The 18893-nt window shown below is 50.2% G+C and overlaps 1 protein-coding gene across 1 annotated transcript in view; it reads left to right on the forward strand.

Moving 5' to 3' along the window:
• ARHGAP22 (Rho GTPase activating protein 22) overlaps positions 1 to 18893 on the forward strand; it is a 168669-nt gene that overhangs the window by 51033 nt on the left and 98743 nt on the right. Inside the window, exon 3 of the mRNA XM_068982219.1 lies at positions 11857 to 11944. Coding sequence (XP_068838320.1) covers positions 11857 to 11944 — 88 coding nt within the window. The remainder of the gene's footprint in view (positions 1 to 11856; positions 11945 to 18893) is intronic.

The raw sequence follows: 18893 nt of genomic DNA on the forward strand, positions 1-18893 counted from the left end.
AACAAGACTACATTTATTCTGTGAGCCTCCAAAAGCCATAGTCAGGACAAACAGAATTGCACAGAGGCTACCATGCCCCCCAAATATGAAGGGTACTTTGCTCCAGTCCCTGATGCTGAATTACCTCACTAACTGCCCCACAGATCTCGCCACAGCAGATTCCAGATGATGCAGCTGTGCTCAGAAGGAACCTGCATGTGTGTGAGGGAAGGACAAGGCCCACTCGCCGCCTCAGGGGAGCTCAGTAGCTGTTGTGCAGATGTCCTCCACAGGGCGATAGAAATAACCACGAGCTAGTTGCATACTGGTATTAATGTTGCCATTAGCGCTGCAGAAGAAAACTTAAACAATAAATGTCTTCTTATTTCAAATGCCCTTGGGGGTAATTTCAAATGCTGCTTTGGTGAAGAATTACGCACCTGAGTCTTATTTTTTCTTTAAAAAAAAAATCATTTATTTAGGTTCCAATGTCAGAAGGCATGGCTTCTCTTTAAGGGATGCTTTATATTTTTTGTAGCTATTTGAGAAATGTAACTCTGCTCCACTAACAGATCAAAGTGAAAATTCTTGCCGATTAGTTATTTAAAAATCAAACAAATGTATTCAGTAAATTTAGAATTGACTACAGCAGCCAAGTTGTTTTTGAACAATTTTTAAGCTATTTCATTAAAGTACTTTTTTTTTTCTGCATCTGACGTGTCAAGGAAAAACATAACCGCCCCCAAATATGTGTTCAAGCTTAACTCATACCAACAGCAGAGGTTCTAAAAGCGACTGCTGGAGTGGCAATGACAGCACCTCAGGAGTACCTACAGCTCATCATTATATGGTGAGACTTTGCCGCTGCTGTGGGGAAGGAGAACCCAGCCGTCAAGAAGCCTGGCGACTTGCTCAGGAGTATGAAATCACAGCTGCCAAGTGTCTCGGTCGCCTCTGAATTATTCCACACTCAGGCTGTCGCTGCCTACAGAATGGATCTTCAGCTTCTAAAAATGACTTCCGTGTTTCCTCCAGTGTGTCTGCCTGTTGGTGGAAATATAATAAGCTTCTCTCAGGGTCTGCTAATTTTAAGTCAGCATGGATATTCGTTTACAGTATTTAAATGCCTTCCACTTAAAATAGATCAATCCTTTGGCTTTCAGTTGAACCCAGTTAATTTACAGTAATAGCTGGAAGACTGGTAAATGACTCATTTTGTCAATTACGAGGCAAAAAAAACTGAATCAAATACCACCGAGGCAGCATGGAAAACATATCTTATTCATTGTTTAGATGAACATAACTTACTTATTGTATTTGGGACATTCTAGCTCCTTCATACATTAGTTGAAGACTGAATTACAGTTTATCAGCAAAATGGAGCTGATTAGGGGTGTTGCTGGGACTTTGCTGCCTTGGCTTGTCCACTGAGGACGGTGGGTAGGTTTCCTGAATGATCTTTCACAGAGGACTCGGATGGGAGTGTGCCTTCCTCGGCAGAAAGCAGCATGTGCTCTCGGCAGCAGTCTGCTCAGCAAGACAGGCTGGCAGGGATCAGTGCAAAGGAATCTATCCCGTGTTTCTCAGGCTAACCTGTTCTCAAATAAACAGCACAGCAGCCCCTCTTCCAGATGACCACAGACCCCAGAGCATAGCAATAGTTGCAGGGCCTGGAGAGCAATAAGATAGAACCAAACTACGTCCAGTCAAGAGGGGGTCCCTCTCATCCAAGGCAAGCACCCAGACCTGGCGTGTCCCGACAGTAGGTGTTCTGAGCAGAAACCAGCTTCCCAGGGAGTGAGCTCCAAGGCCCAGGCCAACCTGAATGGCAGGGGGAGCCTCTAAGGCAGCCTCTTCATCATGGGCAGAGAAGGCTGGAAACTGTGTTGCCCCGGAAACGTGGCAGGGGCGGCGCGTGGAGGAGCAGCTTTGTTGTCAGTGCTGCAGACCCTGGCTGCGGGGCGGCCACACCCCCCGGTCTCCTCACCGTGTGGGCAGGGGCCAGGCAGTGCTGCTTATCAAGGGCTCCCGGTTCTGAGGCACAGGCTTCTCCAGACCTGCCCCGTGGGCTCTGAAGGCCAAGGGCAGAGTTAGCACCTAGGTGCAGCAGAAGTTGAAAGCAACATCTGCCTGAGTCTTGGGTCAGAGAATACATTGGAAAGAAGTGGCTGACCAGTGAAGTCTCATTCCCTGCTAGCAAGCTCTGAGCTCGAGCCCTCTGATGGCTGCTTCCCTTCTAAATGCATCCGCTCTTGATTGCAGTGACCAGTGCAGCCATCACAAGGACACCAGAGGAAACGGGGGTAGTTCTCCCTAAACTTCACCTCGCACACAAGGTATTTTAAGGAGGCAAAGAGACCTCCCATTTGGTCCATTGAGCCAAGGGGAAACGGAGGTATTTTCACACTCCCAGGACCTTCACTGCTCAATGGGGATCCTTTACAGGCTGGGTATTCAGCCAGGGACAGTGGAGCCATCGCCCTTTTTGGATAGTGACCTGTATCCTCACTGGGTTTCGCATGCTCCAGTCCGAAGGGTCAGGGAGAAAGGGGCTTCTCCAGCTGTTGTAGTTGGAGGCCAGAGCCCAGACCTTCTGCCATGTCCTGCTCAGCACTTTGACCACAGAGCTAGGCAGATGCCATCTTCCCATGCCCCCCAGTGCTGTGTAATAAGTGGATGGATCTGCCCTCTCGTTGCTTTTCATCCCCAACATTCAATTAGAGGAGGAAGAGGATAATTGTTATTAGTTAAGTGGCTCTGCAGAGAAATACAGCGTCTCAATGTGCTATGATATTAAAAATTTTATTGTGCCAAGTGAGCGGTTTGGGGCAAAATTACCTGAAATGTGTTTGCTCAGTATATCTAATCAGTTAAACAGTGCTAAACCCTGAACTCCCAGCACCTAAATGCAATAATAGTTTACCTCTTGCTGCGGCAAGTCTGCTGTGGACCAGACGGCAGCCTCATCCATCTCTGTGGCCTCCGAGGTTGAGGCAGGGAGGGAGGGAAGAGAGAAGGCTGGAAGTCACATGCAGTTTGTAAAGGACCAGGCCTGGAAGTGGATGATGTCACTTCCGCCCAGTCCCGATTGGCCAGAGCCCTGTCACCGCCAGAGGGTTGAGGAAGCACCCGTGTAAGCATGCTGGTGCTCATGACAAGCATTCATTCCCCTGCGTCTCTAGAAAGCTACTCGGCACCCCAGCATTGGGCCTGCCACAGTGATGCAGAGGGGCCAGGATACTAAACCTAGTGAGCGCCGGCTTCATACAGACGCCTTGCAACGTAGGGTCAAATGACAAGGGCCTGGGGGGTGATTGTGTTGGGACCTCTCGACTGGGTGGGGCCCGAGGTGTCACAGTGCTGGAACGATGGGCACAGCCTCAATCCCACAGCCTCTGGAGTGAGATGGGACTGATTGGAGAAATGTCCCCAGGTGTCCCTCAGGGACAGTCAAGGTTTCATTATTCGGGGCAGAACCTAGATCAGGGTCCTGGAGTGATGCAGAACTAACCACAGGGAAATCCAAGACCATCAAAGGAGGACCCACCCGCCCTGGAAAGGGCATTCTCTCCTGGGTTGGGAGAGGTTGTTGGCTCTGAGGCTGGAGGGTTGCTGAGGGCTTTGCCCAGACCCCAGGCCCTGGGCCCCAGGCTCACCCTTAATCCTAGCTAGACTTTTGTGGGCTCGGGTCCTAGGGTGGGCAGCCCTCCCGGTGAGGGCCTCGGGGCCTGTGATCATCTAGGGACGTGCAGGAAGCTGGTGCTGAGACCCCAAGCCCCTGCTTTCTGCAAAGCACAGCGCAGTCCCTCCAACACTCTGCCCCAAGGGCACACGTCTCAGGCTGACAGATTCTCTCAGGAGACCAGGTGTGGCCCACGCACGATGGTGAAGCGGGGCGGGGGGCGCATGGAGCACCAAGAGCATCTGCAGTGCATGGGAGGCGGCGTCACTCTGGAATCTGTTGGAAGAAGCTTCAGGATGAGACCTGAGCCAAGAATGAGACCAGACGAGCAACTCGTCTCAACTCTCAGGGAGAAGTGGTACCCCAACCAAGAAGCAATTTGTCTCCAACTTCTAGTTTGCCTTTTTAAATATCTACATTTTGGACAGTAATGGACCATGATTACAGGCTTGTATGATAAGGAGAGGAGAATGGTTCCCTGCTTGGCACTGAAATTCATTCTGATCTGTGTTATTTAGAATTTGGAGCGATTCAGTTCTTGGTTGGGTGTCAGAGGATAAAGCTTTTTAAGACTGATCTGAGGCCACAGTCTGAATTACAGGGGATGAAGAATCCCAAGTGGTTGCTTTTAAAAATGTGTCTGCAATTTTCCAAGGTTCTGCCGGTAGAAAATCCTATCATGTCACTTGCTAGGAAGCATTTCAGAAGTTGTTTCTTTAGACAGTCTCCCTCTCGTCAAGATGAAGAATGAAGACTTCCCAAAGAACCAGCTTTGATCAGTTTAGAGAGAGAACTGGATTAGAGTGTGAAGATCACAGAACAATTGTGAAGCTCAAAACCCAGACTGGTGGGAGAAGTACAGACACCCCCGGCCCTGCAGGAGGTCCCCCTCGGATTGCTACCACAAAGCATGAAAGAGGAGCCCTGTCCTTCACCATCCTGGGCCTGCTGAATCTACACTGTGCCCTGCTCGATGGCACAAGGGACGGTGTTACGCAGGGAGGGGGTTGTTCCTAGGGCCAAACCAAATGAACAGATATAGAGACCAACATAGGTTTCATTTATTTTTTTTTCAAAGCAAATGATCTATTTTTGTCAGGCAAGAATAGTTGCTAACCTTGGGTACCCTTTCCACTAAGCTCCCCAGTTCATATCTACTAGAATTAGCTATGTGCTTTAAAATGTCCACTGACCTCTTTCACTTTCCTTCCAACCAACCAGAATTTCTGTTTGTTTGGTTTTTTATAATGCACATTTGGGATATGAAAAGACCCTGATGCTAAAAAAGATTGAAGGCAGGAGGAGAAGGGGATGACAGAGGATGAGATGCTTGGATGGCATCACTGGACGCAATGAACATGAGTTTGAGTAAACTCCGGGAGTTGGCGATGGACAGGGAGGCCTGGAGTGCTGCAATCCATGGGGTCACAAAGAGTCGGACACGACTGAGCAGCTGAACTGAACCGAACTGAACTGAAGCCAACAGCAGCATAGGTTTTAAAATAATAATTGTGACAAGTACTTGTATTCATTCAGCCTCTAGCACTTTACAAAGCACTAGTTCGGGCAGCCCAGTGAGGCACAAAGGGCAGAGGTCAATGGCCTCATTTGTACATGTAAGAAAGCCAAGCCTCAGTCTTGGACCTGCTTGAGTCCCACATTAAGTGGCAACATCACAATAATCATAAACCCCTATAATTATTTTGGAAAGACCCTGATGCTGGGAAAGATTGAGGGCAGGAGGAGAAGGGGACAACAGAAGATGAGACGGTTGGATGGCATCACTGACTCAATGGACATGGGTTTGGGTGGACTCTGGCAGTTGGTGATGGACAGGGAGGCCTGGTGTGCTGAGGTTCATGGGGTTGCAGAGTCGGATAGGACTGAGCGACTGAACTGAACTGATAATTATTTTAAATGTGTATATGTATTCCAACTCCTGTGAAATGGTTAAAAGCAGACTCTATTCCTTGGCTATATAATAATTCACGAATTGTAACAACAGCACTTATTCTCGCCAGGCATCCAACCTGGTGCTATGGAGGCTTCAAAACACATCACACGAGAGGAGAAGACTGAGGCTCTCCTTGTCGCTCAGGCATTGAAGGCCCGGTCTGAGCCCTGCTTGTAAGCTCTCACTCGTGACGCCTCCACCACACTGCCCTCCTGGGTGGCTGCTATAGTCTGGCTCCGTTCCAGGCCCTCTGCTCACTCCGTCCCATTTGGTTCCCAGAGAAGCCCACTGAACAGAGAGGGAAGCTGAGGCTGGGAGAGTTTCCTGAGCAGTATTGGTCTGTAGTGGCCCTTTCTTATAATGTCTTTGCCTGCTTTTATATGCAAGTAATGTTGGCCTCATAAAATACCCTGGAAACCATGACTTTTTTTTCAGTTTTCAAAAAAGCTTGTGTAGTACTGATGTTATTTCTTCCTTCAATATTTGGTAGGATTTGTAGTTTTCCTGGTGGAAAATTCCATCTGAGTTTGGAGTTTTCCTGGTGGAAAGGTTTTTGGCTACAAATTCCATCTCCTTACCAGATATGAGGCTGCTTAACTATTTCCTGAGAACCTCAGTAGTCTGCGTGCTCTTTTATCCACTTCGTGTAAACTGCCAAGTTTATGAACATGATGTTATTCTTAACATTATCTCATTACACCTTATATCCTTCGAATAACTGAAGAATCTGTACTGAGGTCACCTCCCTCATTTCCTGGTATTGGCAATTTATCTTCTGTGTGTTTCTTGCTTAGTCTAGCTAGAGACGCATCAATTTTATTGATCGTCTCAAAGAACTAGCTCTTAGTTTCATTGACTTTATTACTTTTTATTTTTCATTTTATTTGTAGCTCCTCTGATCTTTATTTTTCATTCTTTTACGTTGGGTTTAACTCACTCTTCTTTGTGCAGTTTCTTCAGTGGATGCTGAGGCCATTGAGGCCTTTCATCTTTTCTCATATCAGTGCTGTAATTTACCCCCTAACTAATCCTTTAGAGGCATGTAACAAATTTAAAAAATTTTTTATTTTATATTGGAGTATAGCAGATTACCAGTGTTGTGATGGTTTCAAGGGGACAGCAGAGGGACTCAGCCATGCACAGACAGGTATCTGTCCTCTCCCAAACTCCCCTCCCATCCAGGCTGCCACATATCATTCAGCAGAGCTCCTTACACTATATAGTAGGACCTTGTTGGTCACCTATTTTAAACTTAGCAGAGCGCACATGTTGAACCCCCTAACTGTCCCTTCTCCCACATTCTGCCCCCTGGCAACCAAAAGTTTGCTTTGTAAGTCAGTGAGTCGTGTAACAAATTTTTATATGTTGTGTTTTCGTTTCTATCTAGTTCAAAGTACTTTCTAATATTTCTTTTTGATTTATTTTCTTTGATGTACGAGTTCTTTAGAAGTATATTAATTGGTTTCCAAATATTTGAGGATTCTCCAGAAATTTTTCTGTCATTGATTTCTAACTTAATTCCATTGTGGTCAGAGAACATATGTTAGATTTTAGTTCCTTTTTCCGTTTATTAAGTCATGTCATGCTTGTCTTAGTGAAAGTTTTACGGACATTTGAAAACATATTCTACTGTTGAGGAAGCAGGAATCAGGTCAAATTGGTCAAAACTGTTTTTTTCAGGTCATTTATATCCTTACTGATTTTTTTTATCTGCTCATTCTCTAGATTCTTGATAAATAGATAATGACATTTTTACGATAATTGGGGCTTCCCCGGTGGTTCAGACAGTAATATTTCTATTTTCTATTTCTCCACTAATCTTCATTCCTTTGGTCCTTTTTTTTCCAACTAATCTCATTTTCCTTCTGTCTAACTGTCTTTAACAATTCTTGTAGTATGAGTCTGTTCATGATGCATTCTTTCATTTTTGTTTTGTATATCTTAAAAGATCTTTACTTAGCCTTTATTTTTGAGGAGTACTTTCTCTGGATTTAGAATATGAAGTTAACAGATTTTTTTCACTGCCTTTAAAGATGCTGTTCCTGCTGCAAAGTGCTGACGCTCACTTTGGGCTCCTCGGGGAGATCCCGGACCCCTCTAGTCCAGAGCGTGGTTTGAGGTGCTGAAGGCACCCCTTGTCCTTGGGAATTGCAGGTGTCGGAGGCACAGCAGCTCCACCAAAACCTGGCTCTCCAAGGCCAGCATGAAAGTATCGGATCACTTTAACCCTCACAATAGCCTCCAGAGGTGGATACGATTATTATCCGCATTTTACACATGAGGAAACTCACGTGCAGACCGAGTTTATGGAAAAGGCACCTTCCTCTGGATACTTTAAGTTTTGCCCCTAAACAGTAGTTCTCCAAGTGTATTCCTGGGAGCCAGCAGCATCAGAAAGCTGGCTGGAAATGCAGATTCTCCTTTTTTTTTTTTTGGCCAAGCCTCGAGGCTCCTGAGATCTTAGTTCCCCCCGAGGAATTGAACCCATGAGTAAGTGCCAAGTACTAACCACTGGGCCTCCAGGGAATTCCTCAGATTCTCCTTCTTTCTCCAAACCTTTATAATCTGAAACCCCAAGGATGAGTCTATCAGTGCTATTGCTTGCCAGCTAGTTGTTAAATATTTCCATTATTAGACTTTAAATCATACAGACCTACAATTAAATAAATTATATTAAAAACAAAGATAATCAATGGATAAACAAGGTCCTACTGTGTAGCACAGGGAATTCTATTCAATATCCTCTAATAAGCCATAATGGAAAATAATATGAAAAAGTGTATACATATATATATATATAACTGAGTCACTTTGCTGTACATATAGAACATGACATGACATTGTAAATCAACTATACTTCAATAAAATAAATTTCAAAAATAACTAAAACAAAATGTATCACCCCCAATCGTTTGACTTCATTTACTACTATTTGTGCTCAGGGACATCCTTTTGCTGACAAAGGTCCATATAGTCAAAGCTTTGGTTTTCCCAGTGGTCATGTATGGATGTGAGAATTGGACCATAAAGAAGGCTGAGCACCGAAGAATTGATGCTTTCAATCTATGATGCTGAAGAAGACACTTGAAATTCCCTAGGACAGCAAGGAGATCAAACCAGGAAATCAACCCTGAATATTCATTGGCAGGACTGATGCTGAAGCTGAAACTCCAATACTTTGGCCACCTGATGCAAAGAGCCAACTCACTGGAAAAGACCCTGATGCTGGGAAGACTGAGGGCAAAAGGAGAAGGGAGGACAGAGGATCAGATGGTTGGATGGCATCATCGGCTCAGTGGACATGAGTCTGAGCAAACTCAGGGAGATGTGAGGGACAGGGAAGCCTGGTGTGAGGCCGTTCATGGGGTCGCAGAGAGTCCAGCATGACTCAGCGGCCGAACAGCGGCAGGACAGGGCCTGCTGACCACTGTCATGATTGTGCGGCAGGAACACGGCAGTGACTTTCTTCTCGGAGTCACGTTCAACGACGACATGAAATGCGCCACGGGGAGTAAATCACAGGAGTTGGCAGACACCGCAAGCCAGATTGCCTGGTTTGTATCGGAGAGCCTGTTGTTAAACCTTTACCACACCACCAGATCTAGTACTCTCTTTTAACAAGCCCTGACTCTGATGCCTGCTCAAGGCTGAGACCTAGCCCAAGATGCTGGAGGCTTCATACCGACTCCTGTGTGTCTGTCGTCACGAATATCACGCCGGAAACAGAAAAGCCGGTTCTGAGGCCCCTTCACAGTGATGGGAGCCGCACGGGGATTCTGCTTGAGCACTGATTGGTGGGTCCCAGAGCCTGGTGGCTCTCCAGGCAAGCTTCTTGCGCACAAAGTCAGCGGCAGCCGTTGTCACAAATGTGGAGGGAAAGTACTCCGGTGTCAGACACCCCCGGGGGCACATCCCAGCTCACCCTTGCCAGCAGTAATACATGGAGACTGGCTGTTTAACCTCTCCAACCTCCATCTGCTTGTCCAAGAAAATGGAATAGTAGTACTCACCACTATGGCACCTCTGGAAAGATGAAATCCAGTAGTTTAGACAAAAGCCAGGAATATAGTACCAGCTCTGTAAACAGGAGTTATTGCTGCTTTTCCATTTAGCTGGAGTAGAAAATAATGTCAGTGTCAATATTGTTACTCCCAATTTATGGATGACAGATATGGAAGCATAGAAGAAAAAAAAGCAAAGTGCTCAAAAATTATACCGAGACAGTTACTGAAACAGCTCACACAAGAGAGCCTTCCCATTAGCCAGTGATGGATCTCATCCACGTCCCGCAATGAACATGTATCCCCTTCCTGGGGTTGCGGTCCTGATTTAATTTATTCCCACTAGCTCTAGGTTCCCTGGAAAGAAACTGTTAATTCAGTTACAATGATTACCATCTGGTTCTCTGGTTTATTGCTGTAATTTCTCTAAAGCAAGCATCCGTGGGTAAAAATGCCATTCTGCCTTTACACTGCTTAAGTGAGAAAAGGCATCTCCACGTGTTTGTGCAGCGCAAGGCTTCAGCAGCCACGTGGCGCCGCCAGGAGTGTGCGCTCAGTCGTGTCCGACTCTTTGCGACGCTATGGACTGCAGCCCGTCAGGCTCCTCTGTCCATGGGATTCTCCAGGCAAGAATACTGGAGTGGGTTGCCATTTCCTCTTCCAAGGGCTCTTCCCAGCCCAGGGATTGAACCTGTGTCTCCTGCATTGGCAGGCAGATTCTATTCCGCTGAGCCCTCCACAGTGGGAAGCCCCACTGTGGAGCCTCCAGTCTCCTTTAAAGCCAAAAATTGCCTGGAAAAGATAGGGGTGGAAAGAAGGGCGCTCTGTGAGCACACGGGGGAGTGGGGACTGGAGGCGACCGTGTGGATGAAGCAGATGACGGTGCCAGTCACCTGGGCCAGTTCAGGGAGGGGTGATGTTCTTCACTTGGCGTGGAACCCTGACGCAGAGTAAGAGCTGGGGTTTGCTTAGCAAATACTCAGCTTTCACTGGGTCAGGTGCTCCTCAGAGGGCTTCCCAAGTACTAATTCACTTAGTGCTCACAGACAGCCTCACAAAGGGTGACTATTCTTCTTACTTCCTAGGTGAGGAAATTGGGAGGCTGTGCAGAGAGGTTAAGCAATTTGCCCGACGTCACACAGCCAGGAAGTAGCTGAGCCAGGATTTGAACCCTGGTAGTTAGATTGTAGGTATGGAGCTTAAAATGAATTTCCCATGGAGAGAACCAATAATGTGTAGTTAGAGCTGTGTGTAGTCTGAGTTGAACAAAGCTGAGCATGAATGAAAGGTCTCAGTGGAGATCAGTTACTAACATCGAGAAAGGGGATGAAGGAGGCCCCGCCTAGCCCCGTGTGTGGGAACAGGGCGAGTCAAGGTGGTTATAACAGCACCTTGTTGTTTAGAACAGGAATTCTTCAACAGGAATCTGGCATCTCAGTGCCCCTGAGAAGTGGGAGTTACTATCCTATTGTACAGACATGCAAACTGAGGTTCAGAGAGGTTAAGTAGTCACCCAGCCCGGAAGTGCGGCACAGGGGCTCAAACCCGACCTGCAGGCCTCTGTATCCCATGCTCTTCCTCTGCGTCTCTCAGCCTGGCTACCAGATTTCAGCATTAGAGGAGAGGGTGGGCCCCACAGGGGCCCTGTGTAATATACACACAGGGATATCCCGGGCTTGAGGCATGATTTGTGCTGATGCCTTCTGCATGCTAGCTGACGCCCATGTAACGGGTAAAGAAATGAAGTCTCACCCAGCCAGGAGGGGGCACAGCTGGGCTCATATAGATCTCTTCCCCCATGTCACCTCCTGGACAGTTACAGGCAAGAAGCCTTCCTCTCCTGGACTCTCTCCCACCTAAAACTCCTGCCTCCGAAAACCTGAAATGGGCACGCTGGGACAGGGGCCCCCACCTAGTATGGAGTCTTCTTCCCTGCTACTGACGGGCTCTCCAGTCCTTAACCAGAAGAGTGATAACTCTGGGCAGTCTCCTGTGAGTCAGGTACCTCCAAGAGTGTTAGAAGGAAGCGCCATTCCACTTGACTGGGGTCCCCATGCAGGGCCTCCTCTGTACCCCATCCCTGCCAGGGAGAGGAGGCCTGTGCCCCTCCCAACCTACCCAGCCAGGGCCTGGGGGACTGGCACTCTGACCCTCAGCTTCACCCTCCCCCCGAACCCTGACCGCAGAGGCCCTTCCCCAGCCATCTCATCTCTCACGTTTGCGTTCTTTTCTCTGTTTAGGGCTTTATTTCTCTACAAGGGACCCAGGTGACCGAACTGCTTCCTGGCCCTGAGGACCCGGGAAGGCACCTCTTCGAGATCAGCCCAGGTAGGCCGGAGCGCCTTCAGCTCTGTGCTGGCGCTGGCCCCGGGGGCCCGGGGGCGGGGGGTGTCGCTGCAGCTCTGGCCTGGGAAGGGCCATCTTTACAACACTCCTCTCTGCACAAAAGCGAGCTCTGTCTCTAAGCACAATTCAGAAATTCGGGTCAAATCTAGACGATATTGTAAATTTGGGGAGAATTTCAAAAACTCAATCAATCATCTAGGTAGTTAGCTTTTGATGAGAGGAAAATGTGGATTTTAAAATTCAAAATCAAACCAGAGCGGAAAGCAAACAACGAGGATACCTTAGAGCGAAGGTCCAAACACAATATCTGAGTCACATGAAAATAAGTCCAAGGAGAGCCAGAGCAGAGGTTTAGAGCATTAAATAAGCTCTATCGTGAACCCCAGAACAGAACTGAGATGTAGGGAAATAATTTAACTCAAAGAACTGCTATTATGTTTGCAGTTACAAAGCAGATTTTTAAAGTTCCCAGTTTGCGAGGTGGCGTTTTACTGAGCTTGGCCTATCCTGGAGGCAAAGCCTCGGTCGAGGAAGCTGAGTGATTTTTCTGGAGATGAAAGCACAAAGCGCCAGGAAAGGAGCAGGAAGAGGGAAGAGCCAGCAGGGCGCGCTAGTGAGCTAGCGCTGCCCTGAGCCCCCAGGCTCAGCTCCAACGGAAGGATTCAGTGTTTCACCCAAGGAGTGAGGGGGCTGGGGGTTTACCCACCGACTCCCACCAGCCATTCACTGAGAGCTGCTCCATGGGGGGCTGACTCTGGCATTTCCAGCCTGCCCTGCACTTGGCCAAGTTCCCTGCATTCAGAAAAAGTCTTTAGGCAAAGTTGCAGGTGCTTAAGGAAAGAGGCCGCCAGCGTGGATGGGAACAAGTGAGTGTTGGGGGGCCTGGGCAGGGCACCAAGAGCCTCAGTTACAGGCAGCTCATCATCACATCCTATCATGCGCCGTCTGAATTTTGACTTTCTTCTGGGAAGTCGTGGCTGTGGACCGAGTGTGCTAGGGCCTCACTGGCATCTGTGAGCCAGTACACGTACAGTCCCAGAGCGACCTGGCCACCCAACCACTCTGACGAAGTGACCAGGCCACGGGACAGGTCAGCCCAGGCACAGATCAGCCCAGCAAGCTACGGCACATCAGGAGCGGAAGTGAATGAATCCAAGCCTGGGACGAAGAGTATTCACCTTTGCTCTGTCCATACTGGGAGCTCCAGGACAGTCTGCAGGTTAGGTGTAGGGAGGCCCTCCCAACTGCATGCTCCATGTTGAAAATTCAAGCACCCATGGTTTCATTTGATTATTTCATCCACTGCAAGAATCTTGATGCTGCCAAGTGCATATTGGAAGGTGGCAACAGAGGGATCCCGGGGTATGGAGTGGAAAATAGAGGCTTGGTTGACTATGGAACAGGAGTAAGTAGAGAAGGTGCCTTCTGCTGAGAAGGTAGAGAAGAAATGAAAGGGAGGACTGAGGTGGGCAGGGCCCAGGTGTGTGGGGGACGGGGAGCTGGACACATGGAAGGCAGGCTTGGGGCAGGGGCCAGGGGCCTGGGCCTGGGAGTTGGGGAGGAGGGAGGTGAGGCCAGAAGCCAAAGGTAGAGGTCAATACGCACCACCATAAATCCCGAAAGACCCTGGGCATGCGCCCCAAGGACCAGATGGGAATGATCACAGGTGCGCGTGCTCTTTATCTGGTCAGAGCCGCTTACAAAGATTTCTTGGACTCTGGTGGGGGAAAGACCATTTGCCATGTAAGGTAACATATTCACCTTAGGGAAGATTGACCTCAGGGCTCTCGGGATTAGAATGTGGACATCTTTGTGGGGCCATTATTCTGCTGCCGCAATACTCAAGACATCCCACTAAGGTAAGGGGTACTTCCATGCCTAGTCTATAAAAAAGGACACTGGGGATTAAAAAGGATTGGTCACTTGCCCAACAACACACAGCTGGATGGCAGTGGGGTCAAGACTTGGACAGTCTGACTTCCAAAGTCTTCCAACACAGGCACGTCGTACAGATCTGGTATTTTCCCTACCTGGGCCGGAGAGGTCCAGGGAGGGAATCAAGGCTCCCCACACTCCTTTATCCCAATCACAGCAGTGGTCGAAGCACCAGACGTATGCAGCTTCCCAGCACTGCCTGCCTGTCTCTGTCCTCTTGCCTTTGAACTTGCAGCCACTCCTGAAGGCCTGGAACGATGGTGAGGGCAGCTGTGAGACCACTCGGGGAAAGCGGATCAGGTGGTAGGCGGTGAGGGGTCCACACAGCCTTTGGGGAGAGCCGAAAAGGAAAGACTCGATCACCTCCACTGGCTGCATTTTTCTGGCTGGGGAGAAAGCCTGGCAGCGGTGCATGTCAGCCACACCCAGTACCCCAGAGGGAGGGAAGCTTGACAACTCTTGGACACATGACAGAAACACAGGAATGAAAATGCATGAGATCAGTCACATGAATTTTAAGTCATCTGTGCTCTTCAACGGTGTAAAAAAAGAATCACAACCTTTCATCAAGATAGAATTTAAAATGAGGAAAAATTGTACTGTGAGCGCCATCTAGTGGAGAGACGTGCCAATTCTATGCCGGCTGCGCGTTCCGCCAGCTCCTCTTCTCCAGCCAGCCCCGAGCCTGCTCAGCTAGGCAGCACCTCTGATTCTTGACAGGCCCCGACAGTCACTAAATAGTGGGGCTGCAGCTTGAGCCAGTTCTAGCCGCAGAAACCCGAGCTCCACCGGCACTCCAAGGCTGGGTTCTGGGTCAGGCCTGAAGGAGTCAGGCCCCCAGAAGGGGCTGGGATTCAAGGACCCTAGGTCTCCTTCCCACCTGGACCTCTTCTCCAGCCCGAAGCTGTCTGGCAAAACCCAGCCCTCTCAGCCTTTTGAGAGCTGTCTGCCCTTTGTGGACTTGATCCTGTTGGCCTACCAGGCATCTGGCCACAGGCCAAACACAGGCCTTCCTCCGAATCTTCAGGGTAGAGTGAGGAGGAGAGAGGCCTGCTGTAGTGCTCTGGACGAAAAGCGCTACACTCACAAGATGCTTGTGTTTGGTAGCCCGAGTTAGGTGGCCCGTACAGCAGAATGACTCGTTGCTCACATCTTTCTGGTATGAGCGTGATGCTGTCTCAGTGCACTGACTGCAGGGATTCTGACGGGAGCTCTAAATCTTGCTGGCAAGTGGCTGCTGGTCTATCGTGGGTCCTCTCTTGCTAGGCATGTCTTTCCAGAGTCCCCAGTGGCAGGTGGCAGAATCCAGTTCTGACCAATGCAGGCAAAGGGGAAATAGCCAGAAGTTACGGGGCCATGCAGAATCCACCCCCAGGAGGCTGGGGAGGTGGGTGTGGAAAGGGCAGTGGCAGGGCTGCTCAGGACGCCCAGAGCCAGGCTCAGAGAGTGGTAGGGGCTCCGTGCAGGGGGGGCTGCATCGGGAACGCTGCTCTCTTCAGTCCAGGCGGCATCGATGGCGCAGGGTCTGAGGTCTGAGTGGCTTTGTTTAGGCCATGAACCTACCCTGGTAGGCACAAGGACCCCACTCCTACTCCTGCCAAACTGAACTCAGGTGCTTCCAGGGAAAAGAGAGGAGGTACGCTGCATCAGAGTCCATAGCTGTTTCTCTGGGGGCCAAGTGTCATACTGATCGTGGCTCTTTCTGCAAATCCACACCGAGGCCCCAAGTCCGGGTCCCTTTCCAGGCAGCATTTCCTCCTGGAGGGCGAGGACCCCAGTGTGCAGAACTGAGGATAACCCAGGTGAGATGTGAACGGCTGCCCAGAATCTCAGAGCAGGACAGTGCTGTCTTCTGGAGCAGGAGGAGGATACGTAGGGGGCCACACGGCTCTGACATCTGGGCCTGGTTCCCACCGCAGAGCGCCTGTCTGCTCTGGGCCCCGCAGACCACATTTCTCAAGATAAAGTGCTGGAAGCTCTGGTGGGGGACGCTGCCCAGTTCAGAGGTCTGGCAGGTGCCCTCCCCACTAACATACTGTTTGGGACCCCCACCCTCTCCCCAGACACTGGGTGGGCATCCTGCAGGCATCCGCCTGGGTGGGGATGGCTTTGAGGCGCTGGGTTTTCGGTTCCACCCAGGCACTGGGGGCTGAGGTATGAAGAGAGCAAGCGATAGCACCCTGTGGAAGTTGGGGAGGTGGTGGGTTGAACCCGGGCTGGCCAGCAACGCCTCTGCTCCCTAGAGGCAGGCGTCTGCACACAGAAAGAAGGTTCCAGGGCAGAGGGTCAAGAGGCCCAGCCCATGTGCCATCCCGCTGTTTGTGCCTTTTCTCTGCGCTCCCCCAGCAGGACACGTGTCCCCACAGCACCCAGCTCTGACCAGCTCCCTACCGTCCTCTCCAAAGTCAGGGAGAACGGGTCAGAAGCACGACCCTGCCACCCACGGCCTGCTGGTGTTGGACAAGTCACTCAATGTCCCTGTGCCTCCGTTTCGTCACTTATAACTTGGAGATAACAAAGCCGATTGCCTTGGGTTTGGTGAGGATACAGTAAGAGCCCAGGGCTCAGCATTGACGCTGGTATTTTTTTCATTCTTCCCTCCTCTCTGCAGTCTGTGTATCCTTATTATTAATGATAACAACACAGTTCCCGCTTAGCTATCACCTGTAAGTTATCAGTCCCAATACCGTTTGATGCATGCCCCAACACGGGTATCCACAGGGCTGAGAGCCCAGAGCAGAGGGTGGGGGTGGCTCACCTGGGTGGTTGGGGGAGATTTCACTCAAGCTAAGCCTTGACAGGGAAGGGGAAATGACCCAGCTGAGCAAACAAGAGAAGATCAGCCCTGGAATGATCCAGAAGGGAGGAGAGAGTACACAAAGGCACAGAGGGCTGGAGCAGTAGGCTGTGTGGGAGACATGGTGTGCGGAGGACCGCAGTGGAAAGGCAGCTGGGGGCCTGGTCATAAAGGGCCTTGGATGCTGGACAAAGAGGCTTGGACTTAGCCACTGCACATCTTCAGCAAGCAGGAGGGATGGTTAAAACCAGAACTGTGTGTTAGAAGAGTCACCGATGCAGTGGTTGGGTGGCGGGGCGGGGGGATTGCAAGGACCTGGCCGATGAGGTAGACTGCCGCTCCTCCTTGCCACCCGCTGCCCCGACCCTCGCCCCGGACAGTGTCCACAGCGGAGGCCACCCTGCCCTGCCAGAATGCTCGCCAGTGAGCGAGGTGGGAGTGGGGGGCACCTCATAAGCTGAGCTGATTAGAGTCAAGCTCTAATTCTTCCTGTGTAGCTCCAAGCTCACGTGCCAAGTTCTTGGCAAGGGGATCCTGATCGTGCACATGCCTTTCAGGTCTGTTTAGGTGGGTCTCAGACCCAGCCCAGGCTTTCCTGGGGGCTCAGTGGTAAAGAATCCACCTGCCAGTGCAGGAGAGGCAGGTTTAATCCCTGGATCAGGAAGAGCCCCTGGAGAAGGAAATGGCAACCCATTCCAGTAATTTTGCCTTGGAAATCACATGGACAGAGAAACCTGGAGGTCTGCAGTCTGTAGGGTCGCAAAGAATCAGACACTATTTAACTACTAAACATCAATAACGACAGACCCAGCCCAGCCTCTGACTTGCTGGGGGCAGCCGGAGCAGGTGGCCTTGGTTTGGTTCCCCAACTGTAAGATGAGGAGGCCTCCGAAGTGTCTACCTGCCCCAGGAGAGTAGCCTTCCACAACCAAGCTTCCCCCAGGAGAATGGGTTCCAGCAATTTCTTCAGGCTGTGCTGGGTCTTTGAAGCCTGTCTCAAGCCTTGAGCTTATAGCTACCCGTCCTTATTTGCCTGCAGCTTGGAGCAGATAGGAGAACTGCTGCCTGCTGTCTCTATGGCCTGACCTTGAAGTAAAGCCAGCACACACAGATTACTCTGCAGAAGCAGACTGATAACGGGGCTCCTGACATCCCTGGAGCATCACTCATCTCATTAGCCGCCCCCTGAGCGGGGTGCCGAGCTCAGCCTATCTCGGCACCTGGTACCAGCCAGCCAGCATATCAGCCTGACCCCGTGTGGCCCCTGCGGCGCGCCAGACGATGGGTAATGACTAGAAATGAAATTAGATGAGCAGTTCACAAACACTCCCCACCCCTGAGGGTGGGTGAATCAACAAATACGAAAGTGGTTTCCGGCACCTCCTGCTTTGTGGTCTAGCCCTCCTGTCTTAACCTCACTTTTCTTAACTAAACACGGGACCAGGTACGGGGGACCCCCATTGGCGCCCCTGGAAGTTGCAGAGGAAGTTGCAGTCATCCCTTTGGCCAAAACCACGTCCTAGAGCAGCCCTGTTCGGTAGAAATACAAAGCAAGCCACCTTTGGAATGAAATCGACTGTCACCTGGCTCAGTTACACCAGCTGTGTTTCAAGCAGTCACACGTGTCTGGTAGAGCCGTACTGCTCGGTGGAGGCCTGAATGCGGAGGCAACTGGATGTCGTGCCTGACAGAGAGTAGCTCAATGCTGTTGCCATTTGGTTGTTAAACCATGTCTGACTCTTTGTGACCCCAAGGACTGTAGCCCTCCAGGCTCCTCTATCCATGGGATTTTCCCAGGCAGGAATACTGGAGTGAGTTGCCATTTCCTCCTCCAGGAGATCTTCCCGACCCAGAGATCGAACCAGTGTCTCCTTCTTGGCAGGTGGCTTCTTTCCTACTGTGCCGCCTGGGGAGCCCAGGTGCTCGACAGGTACTCCAGAAATGGAGGGGGTGGGGGAGAAGCGAAGGGGTTGGGGGGAAGCCGAGGTTTGGAGTCAGATGCTGAGATCCACATTTTAGCTCCCCCGCTCACTGATGCCAAGGATTCAGGCCAGGAGCGTCCATTCTCTGTGTCTCATTTTCATCCTGTGCTAGTAGCAATAAAACTACCTCCTTGGCAAGAAAGCTGTGCACATCACGTGAACTAAGATATGTGGCCATGCAGAGGCCGTGCACGCTCCACCAGCAAGTTCTCTCTCC

The sequence above is a fragment of the Capricornis sumatraensis genome, chromosome 10 (genome assembly GCF_032405125.1).
Source record: "Capricornis sumatraensis isolate serow.1 chromosome 10, serow.2, whole genome shotgun sequence".
NCBI classification, from domain to species: Eukaryota; Metazoa; Chordata; class Mammalia; order Artiodactyla; family Bovidae; genus Capricornis; species Capricornis sumatraensis.